The sequence below is a fragment of the Mustela lutreola genome, chromosome 2, assembly GCF_030435805.1.
Source record: "Mustela lutreola isolate mMusLut2 chromosome 2, mMusLut2.pri, whole genome shotgun sequence".
Lineage (NCBI taxonomy): Eukaryota > Metazoa > Chordata > Mammalia > Carnivora > Mustelidae > Mustela > Mustela lutreola.
Genome location: NC_081291.1, coordinates 91,719,944 through 91,730,171, shown reverse-complemented (window position 1 = coordinate 91,730,171; position 10,228 = coordinate 91,719,944). Strand labels below are relative to the sequence as shown.

General features: G+C 39.2%; 1 protein-coding gene across 2 annotated transcripts in view; it reads left to right on the top strand.

The window, feature by feature from the left end:
- Positions 1 to 4,511: 4,511 nt before the first annotated feature.
- The window catches only part of CAPN7 (calpain 7), a 42,243-nt gene continuing 36,526 nt past the window's right edge, over positions 4,512 to 10,228 (top strand). The window contains exons 1-2 of one of the 2 annotated variants that reach the window (XM_059162577.1): positions 4,512 to 4,867; positions 7,830 to 7,938. In XM_059162577.1, coding sequence (XP_059018560.1) covers positions 4,766 to 4,867; positions 7,830 to 7,938 — 211 coding nt within the window. In that variant the 5' untranslated portion in view covers positions 4,512 to 4,765. The remainder of the gene's footprint in view (positions 4,868 to 7,829; positions 7,939 to 10,228) is intronic. The other variant, XM_059162576.1, reaches the window with a different exon arrangement.

Here is a 10,228-nt window from a genome sequence, read left to right as displayed (position 1 = left end):
GGAATAAAGCCACCTAAGAGGCAAAGGATCTGCACTCAGAAAACTATAGAACACTCATGAAAGAAATTGAGGAAGAACACAAGGAAATGGAAAAAACATTCCATGCTCATGGACTGAAAGAACAAATACTGTGAAAATGTCTATGCTACCTAGAGCATCTACACATTCAATGCAATCCCTATCAAAATACTATCAACTTTTTTCACAGAGCTGGAAAAAAGAATCCTAAAATTCGAATGGAACCAGAAAAGACTCTGAATAGCAAAAGGAATGTTGAAAAAGGAAACAAAAACTGGTGGCATCAGAATTCTAGACTTCAAGCTCTATTACAAAGATGTAATCATCAAGACAGTATGGTATTGATACAAAAACAGACACATTGATCAATGGAACAGAATGGAAAACCCAGAAATGGATCCTTAACTCCATGGTCAATTAATCTTTGACAAAACAGAAAAGAATATCCAATGGAAAAAAGATAATCTCTTCAACAAGTGCTATTGGGAAAATTGGACAGAAACATGCAGAAGAATGAAGCTGGACCATTTCTCTATATCATACACAAAAATAGACTCCAAACTGATGAAAGAGCTCAATGTGAGACAGGAATCCATCAAAATCCTAGAGGAGAACACAGGCACAAACTCTCTGACCTTGGCCACAACAATTTCTTGCTACTCACATCTCCAAAAGCAAAGAAACAAAAATAAAGATGAAATATTGGAAATTCATCAAGATAAAAAGCTTTTCTACAGCAAAGGAAACAGTCCACAAAACTAAACGGCAACCCACAGAATGGGAGAAGACATTTTCAATAACATATTAGATAAAGGCTAATATCCAAAATCTATAAAGAACTTATCAACCTCAACACTCAAAGAACAAATATCCAATCAAGAAATGGTCAGGTGGCGCCTGGGTGGCTCAGTGGGTTAAAGCCTCTGCCTTCGGCTCAGGTCATGATCTCAGGGTCCTGGGATCGAGCCCCACATCGGGCTTTCTGCTCAGCAGGGAGCCTGCTTCCCCCACTCTCTCTGCCTGCCTCTCTGCCTACCTGTGATCTCTCTCTCTCTCTCTGTTAAAAAAAAAGAAGAAGAAAGAAAAGGTCAGAAGACATAAACAGACATTTCTGTAAAGAAAACATCCAAATGGCCAACAGACACATGAAAAAAAAATCACTCCGCAAAATGAAAATGAAAATGAAATGAAAACATCACTTGGCATCAGAGAAATACAATCGAAACGACAATGAAATACCACCTCATTCCAGTCAGAATGGCTAAAATTAACAAGTTGAGAAACAACAAATGTTGGTGAGGATGTGGAAGAAAGGGAACAATTTACACTGCTGTTAGGAATGCAAGCTGATACAGCCACTCTGGAAAACAGTATGGAGTTTCTTCAATAAAGTTAAAAATAGAGCTACCCTATGACCCAGCAATTGCCCTACTAGGTATTTACTCAAAGGATACAAAAATAGTGATGCAAAGGAGGACCTGCTCCCCAATGTTTATAGCAGCAATGTCCGCAATAGCCATACTTTGGAAAGAGCCCAGATGTCCATCAATAGATGAATGGATAAAGAAGATGTGTACACACACACACACACACACACACACACACAGGAATATTACGCAGCCATGAAAAAAAGAAATCTTGCCATTTGCAACAACATGGATAAAACTAGAGGGTATTACGTTAACTGAAATAAGTCAATCAGAGAAAGATAATTTATCTTATGATCTCATTGATATGTGGAATTTAAGAAACAAAACAGAGGATCATAGGAGAAGAGGAGAAAAAATAAAACAAAACAAAACCAGAGAGGGAGATAAACCATAAGAAACTCTTAATCATAGGAAACAAACTGAGGGTTGCTGGAGGGGAGAAGGGTGGGGGCATAGGGTAATTTATTGATGGACATTAAGGCAGGTGTGTGATGTAATGAGCACTGGATATTATATAAGACTGATGAGTCACAGACTTGTATCTCTGAAATGAATAATACATTATATGTTAATTAATTAAATTACAATTTTAAAGTAAAAAATAATAAAAACAAAGAAAAAGGATTTTCTGGATAATTGGTGATTACCCAATCCAAGGTCAATATATAAATACCAATTTTATTCCTATATATTATCAAAAAAAATTGTAACTAGGCAGTGGAGTTTAGAGTAGTATAAAAATATGAAATGCTTAGGGATAAATGTATTCAATGATGTGCAAGATCTGTGCACTCTGCAACACTACTGAGATAAAGAAGACTGGAGCACATGAAGACATTTACTCTGTTCATGTGTTAGAAAACTCCATAAAACTCCATTTTGTTGAGACTGCAGATGTTTTGAAGCTTCAACTTCCTTTTACCCTGCCTTATCTCACTCTCTCTTGTCTTTGTGTCTTCAATGTGTAGCTCTGTGCCTGGCACCAAATAGGTGTCCAATGTCATTGAATAAAAGAATAAGGAATAGGATTAAATGTATAGGGAATAAATTAATAAGTGTGGGAAGCTATCAGAACTAGGTAGGAGTGCTAGAAAAGGCTTCCTTCAAGATGGACTAGGAATTCCATAAGCTGTAACGAAAGGAAGAACAACAGACTTAGAAATCCTCTTAAAAGTTAACCTGCATTTGTCTGTGCTAGCTTGCGGTCAGTTTGTGGGATAGAGTGACCATAAATGCTTTGGGAATATGGCCTCAGTTTATCTTCTGAAGGACTTTCTAATCTGTGTTAAGGAATTTGTATCTCATTCTTCAGAATGGAGATGGCAGAGGGCACATTGTATATATTTAGTAGGAGAGTTCCCTCATTCATGTTTTAAAATACTGAACACCTGCTCTGGACCAAGGCTCGAATTCAATACTAGCATAACACTGGTAAAGACAGAAACCATCCCTGCTTCTCTTATAAAACTATCATAGCTATTGATGAGAACTATCTTTGTACCAGGCACAAAGTCAGATTCTTGTGTTTGTTTTTTTATATAACAGTTCAGTTAGACAGTTGTTATTAATTTCACTAAATGTGAGGGGTTAAAGAAACTAAGAAATGAGACTCCCATTTAAATACAGACCATGGGGGTGCCTGAGTGGCTCAGTTGGTTGGGCAACTGTCTTGGGCTGGGGTCATGATCCCAGGTTCCTGGGATGGAGCCCCGAGTTGGGCTCCCTGCTCAGTGAGGAGCCTGCTTCTCCCTCTCCCTCTGCTGCTCTGCCTGCTTGTGCTCTCTCCATTTCTCCGTCAAATAAATAAATAAATAAAATCTTTTACAATAAATAAATAAATAAATGAATAAATACAGACCATGACTAAAATAAAAAATTTTTAAGGTACCATTAAGAAAAAATTAAATCACAAATTTAAAATGTGGAGTCTAGAAGCACCTGGAAAGCTGGTCAGTTGGGTCACTGACTCTTGTTTTCTGCTGGAGTCATGACCCTGGGGGGGTGGGGTGGCGGGGGGCTGTGTGAGATCAAGCTCTGCCTTCCAGCTTAGGCGGGAATCTTCTTGAGATTCATCCCCCTCCCGCTCACTCCATCCCTGTGCTCTTTCCTCTCACGTCCCTCTCTCTCTCAATTTTTTAAAAAAATCTTTTAAAAATTCAATAAAAATAAAAATCTTTTAAAAACGTAGAATTTAACGGGTTTCCACAAATGTATATATTTTGGCATCATCACCAAGACATAAAACATATCTCTTACCACAAAAGTTTCCCTTGTATCCCTCCTCAACCATTGATCTGATCTCTAACATCACTGGTTAGATTTGTCTTTAACAGTGTTTCTTATAAACAGAATTATGCAGTATGTACTCTATGTCTTTCTGCTTTGAGGTCTCATGATTCAATTGACTTTCAGCCATATTGTGGAGCCTATCACTAGTTCATTTTTATTATTGCTGAATTCAGAGTTTTAAGGGGAAAAGATATTAAACAATCACCTAATTAAATGGTTAATTATAATAACATTAAGTTAACCAAAGGATAAGTACAAGTGAAAATATATTACCTTGTTTGCTGACAATTTAATTAATACCATATACTGGGGAGGCAGAGGTGTATAAGGTTACGATCTAATTTGTGGGAAATAAATGTTATTTAAGGGTATCGTGAAAGAATCTTACATCCTTATTTTACTCCCCTACTTCTCAAAGTCAGTCCAGATGAAAAGTGTTATTCCTCGGCGCTTTATACCTGCCCTTTAAACACAACAGAAACAACGGCTCCGCAAGGCGCAGGCGCCGCCTCCGTCAGGTGTTGGGAGTCACAGCCCCTGCCGACCGCTTTGCCACGTCCGCGCAAACCGCGGAGAGGTCGGCTGCTCGGACTTGACTCTGCTCTCGCCTACCCAATCCCGGGAGTCATGGCGATCACGTGCGCGCCGGCACCCGGCAGGCCAGGCCCCTCCCATCACTCTCGTACTCCCACCAGCCCGCCTTTGCCGCCCCGTCTCCCGAGAAACACCCGAAGAGCAGGCTGCGACTGCGCAGTGGAGCCGGTGGGCGGGGCGGGGCGGGGGAATGCGGTTGCCGGGATGGGGGACGGCCCCACAGGCCAGGAGCCGGAGCGGCGCTGTAGAGGCGCTGCGCTGCGGCGGGCCCTGGCCGGGAAGGCCCGCTTCCTTCCCTCAGCCACCGAAAATAAACTTTGCTGCTCTTTTCGCGGCGTTCTCGGATCCGCCTCCCGGCGGTGCCGCGGTCGGTGAAGAGCCTTCGTGCGTCAGGCCTGCTTTCCTTCTCTCCGCCGGTGCGGGCACTCGACGCCATGGACGCTACGGCGCTGGAGCGGGACGCTGTGCAGTTCGCCCGGCTGGCGGTGCAGCGCGACCAAGAAGGTCGCTACTCCGAGGCGGTGTTTTACTACAAGGTAGGGCGGAGGACTGCTGCGCTGTCGGAGAGGCCAGGGGGCGGGTCCAGGTGCGGCGGCGGCCAGGCCTGCTGGGCTTTGCTTTTCTTCCTTCCTGCTCTGCTGCTCTCCTCTTCAGGGGAGAGGCGACCCGGCTCCTGCGGCGGTGGGGAGGTTTGGTCGCGGCTTGGGAGCCACCACTTCTCTGGTTACAGTCTCGAATGGCAGCTGTCCACCGCTGAGCTACTTAGGACAGCAGTCGTTAGGTATGGGTAGTTAGTGGCTAATTCTCGCGGTCACTTGGCTCTGATTTATGGCTTGTAGGAAGTGGTTCTGATACACACTAAAAAAATGCACGTTCGCTGAAGAAAAGAAAGTTTAGGAAAAAAATAACACGTCTCTTGGAATTTAATACAGCGGTGCTTGTTTTTCTACGCGTATTTACATACGCAGCTTTGAAAAAATTTGAGCATAGTTGACACAGAATAGTACATTAGTTTCGAGGGAACAGCATAGTGATTCAACTTTTCTTTACGTAAGTCAAGCTTGGATTGTACCGTTTATACGATTTTTTAAAAGATTTTATTTATTTGTCAGAGAGCTAGAGAGAGTACAGGCAGGCAGAGTGGCAGGAGGAGGCATAGGGAGGAAGCAGGCTCCCTGCAGAGCAAGGAGCCCGATGTGGGACTCGATCCCAGGACCCTGAGATCATGACCTGAGCCGACGGCAGCCGCTTAACCGACTGAGCCACTCAGGCATCCCCCGTTTATACGATTTTTAACTTTTCTTTGTATTTGAGCTTTTAAAGACTCACTGAAGTTGCAAATAGATGTGCAGTACTTCCATTACGTGAATGCACTATAATTTATTTACACATTAATGGGCATCGGGCTCATTCTGATTTTTTCAGCATCGTAGGTACTGATCTGATTAATATATTTATAACTAATGCTTTTCACATTTCTTGGCTGTTTCTTTTGACTAAGATATTGGGGGCGGAATTATTAAAAAATATGATCTTCCACAGTCCTCTCTGCTCGCCAGTCCTGCGGATTTGCAAATAAACCCCTCCAGCTGGAACTATGTCCGTTGCTTCCTGGTGGAGGTAGCTGTGTCCTCGTGATATTTTACCCCCACCTCCTTTTTTTTTCTTTTTAAAGAAGGAAAGTCCGGCTTTGATAATAGCAGAGTGGAGTGTTTTGTTGTTGTTGTTTACATAAACGTATATGCTGTCGATAATGTATGATTTGTTTTTCTCAGATGATTATGTTGCCTTCATTTTATAATCTATATTTAGAGACTTTTGGGTGTTTCAGAATCATTTCTTTTGGACTTTTTGAGGAAGGTTTCATGAAGGTAGTATTTTAAAATTCTATGTGATTGAGTTTTGTGAAATAACTGACAAATATTCATAGGTTAAAATAGTGCCATATAAAATATCTTTGTGTAAAGCAAAAGAAAATACTAGGCAGTGCCTCTTGTTGTGCTCTGCGATTGCATGCATGTCATTAGGAAGATTTTTTTTTATTCTTGAGAAAGTCAGAAAAGTGGTTGTGTTTCTAGGAACTGTTTATATAAACTTTACCACATCTTTAGCATTTTTGGTCTTCATTACTGTTCTATGAGGGATTCCTTAATTGCCATTTTCAAATATAAATTAAATGAGTAAAATAAAACTGATATCAACAAATTTTTTAGTTGGCTTTATTTCTTTAAAGCAAGATAATTATTTGAATGTCCGTATTTACATGCAGGATGTAAATGGAGGTGTGAAAAATACACACACACACAATCAGTATTTAGATAATAATAGTACATAAGATAAAGTATTTTTTAAGATAAAATATTTAATGTTTACGTGTAAAGTTATATTTTCCTCCCATGAAATGTCTGAGTTACAGAATCTGAGAATATCATCTTTCCTACTCCCACAGCCTTTCAGTGAATTTTCTTTTCATTTAATTTCATTCAATATCAGACTCTTTACTGATTTTGTTAAGTTCGTGAAACAACTCCTGATCTAACAACTGGATTAAAAAAGGTTGGATATCCAGCAGATGACTGGCTTCTTTGGATCCAGACAATTAGGTATCAGCCTCTGTGAAGTATTCATGCTTAGGTTATTGCTGAGAAGGTGGTGTTACTTTGGAGAAATCTCTTTGGTCCTTCTCGCTGCAACTTGATAAGCTGTTATTCTGGAATGGTGATGGGGAGAGTGAGGCTTTCCTCACTAGCCACAGCCTAACTGGCTGTGGGAGTATTAGAAAAACTGGACGATGAATTCAGGTTTTCTTAATTAAAATAAGTTGATTTCATACAACTGAAATCTGCTTTAAAATGTGTCACCCTTTGGAAATATTTTCTGTGGAGAAAAAGATTTTCTTCTCGCTGTGAGATATTTAACCTTTACAATTTTTTTTACTTTATTTTTAGTCTCTACACTCAACATGAGCCTCAGACTTAACAATCTTGCGATCAAGAGTCACATACTGTACTAACTGAGCCAGCCAGGCACCCTAACCTTTATAATTTCATATAATCTTCCTTTGGCATTTAATTTAATTTTATTTAATGTTATCACTAATTGACTCTTTATTATTATTAACCAATAGTAACAAGTATTATTGTTATATACCTGTTCTTAATGCTTTTCAGGTTCAATTCATATTTTCAAGTTATATGATTCTAAGTCTGACCTATTGCATAAAGAAAAGGGAAAGCAGGAAATTTCATGTGAGCTAAAGCTGTTCTAAGAAAATCTCTTGTATTTGAGTTTGTACATTTTCTACAGTATGAGAAAATTGAGAATATTGAGAACTGAAGAAAAGCTGTTGGAGGGTTATATAACCCACTCAGTACTGTCTTAGAGACGTTCTTATTTTGTAATTTATAGATAGCAATAGTGAGTTAGAAAGTGGTAGAGAAAATTCAAATTGTAATTCATCTATTAGATTCCTTTTGTTTTTGTTTTTGTTTTTTTTAGGAAGCTGCACAAGCCTTAATTTATGCTGAAATGGCAGGATCAAGCCTAGAACATATTCAAGAAAAAATAAATGAGTATCTGGAAAGAGTTCAGGCTTTGCATTCAGCAGGTTAGTAAAGGAGTACTAAACTTGTCTTTTTTTTTTTTGGTCTTCCTCTCATCACTTCCTTTCCCCCATGTTTCTCTCTCTTTTTTTTAATTTTTATTATTGAAATATAGTTGACATATGGTGTTTGTATTAGTCCCTTCTGTTTCTCTTTCTTTTTCATTTTCATCTTTGGATGTCAGTCTTCACTCTTGCTGCTCATTCCTTTTTTGGTAATCATGTCTTTAAAAGCCATAGTATGGAAAGAAGTGATACATATGAGTAATATAGTCTAATCTCCTAATTTCCCAGGGGTGCAGAGATAGTGAATTATATACATTAAAACTGTATCATTGTCAGAGTCAGGGTTAGGACTCTGTTAAAGTCTACTTTTTAAATATCTGTCATATGCTGTTCCCTGATACTAAGATTGAATGACTACAGCTAACCCTGAACAACAGGGATTTGACCTGTGCAGGTCTACTTAAATGGAGATTTTTTTTTTTTAAGATTTTATTTATTATTATTTGAGAGAGGGAGAGAACACAAGGATGTGAAGGGGCAGAGGAAGAAGGACAAAGAGACTCCCGGCTGGGCAGGGAGCCCACCATCATTGAGCTCCATCCCAGGACCCCAGAATCGTGATGGGAGCTGAAGGCACCCACTTAACCGACTGAACCACCTAGGCACCAGATTTTTTACAGTAATGTAACTGTATTCTTTCTTTATGATTTTCTTAATATTTTCTTTCGTCTAGCTTACTCTATCATAAGAATACGGTATATAATATAGAAAATATGTGTTCATCAACTTGTGTTATTGGTAAGGCTTCCAGTCAGTAGTAGCCTATTAGTAGTTAAGTTTTGGGGGAGTCAGAAGTTATAGGCAGATTTTCATCAGTGCCTCTAAGCCCCCACGTTGTTCAGCAGTTGTCTTTACTTCTCTTTAGTGTTAATGACTTCAGCAGTATGTTCATGGTCTCTTCTATATCAGTATCCTCAACCTCAAGACCTTAGCTAAATTCTTTTTTTAAACTGTATCTTGGAAAGCATTGTGTAAGTAGAGACCTGGAACAACTTGTATTTATTTTGGTAAACAGCATGGTAAATGTTGTGAAACAAGTACACAGGCTTAGTGATCAGTTTTGTTAGAGGTATGTGGCTACGGTCAAAATTTGCTATTGACATGGGTAGAAAAGAAAAAAATCATTACCTACTGACATTTTGTTTTAGAAATGCGTTTTTCTAAGAGTTCTTTTTAACCCTTTTTTTTCTGTGGCTGTATAATAAATCCACAAGCAGCTTAGAGAGCTCTTCATTCAACATTGCCTGGTGGACTTTGTGCTACTTTCACCACTCCTTCTGAGTAGATAAGAGCAGTTATAAGCACATCGTTAGGAAAAAGTAGATTCCATCACTGGATTTCTTGTTAGGACAATGCCTTTAAGGATGAGGTAGTTTAGTTTAAGACAGTGCCCAGAAATTGGGTGTATTGAAAAGTGAACTGCCTTTGTAGCAGGGCCTCAAATGATAGAAAGTTGTATTGATTCAGGTATCCAGAATACCATGTAATTCAAAGTAACTCCATTTTCCCAGCCGAATACACTTATAAATAAGATATTTATAGAGGTGATATTTAGGCACAGAATGTGACAGCTCTAATCGCTTGAGGAACAAAGACTTGTCAGTGAAACAGAAATAAAGTTCAGGAAAGATTTTTAAAGCATAGCATGCCTTAATTGTATTGCCAGCTTTTTGACCTGCTGTGTTCAACCTATAGGGTATAATTTGTAGATAATTAAATGGTTTCTTTAATTAGCATTTCAGACAATGTTCAAAACAAACTTTGCGGATAGACTCTTGAGAATTAAGTTGATTTCTGGGTGGGGAAGGGTAACACAGTTTGAAGTGCACCAGTGTTGTATAAAGAGCTCAAGATTTAGAATTAAAAGATCTAAATTATAGCTTATAGCTACAAAACCTTAGTCTACATCAGTCATTCTCAACTGAGAAAAGTTTTGCACCTTGAGAGATTTTTGGTTTAAAGGGAGAAGTAGGAAGTAGACAATGGAATCCATTTGGGTGAGGCCAGGGATCTTACTAAAAATCCTCCAGTGCACAGGCCAGTCTACAGCAAAGAATTATGCAGCTAACCTCATACAACATGTCAGTAGTATGAGGCAGAGAAACCCTGGGCTAGATATTTTAATGTTCTTGAGATTTTGTGTCTTCATTTTGTAAATGGGATTAGCACATAAACTTCAGAGAGGTGTTTCTGAGAGTTAAAGTTCTAGAAGATCACCGCCATATCTTTA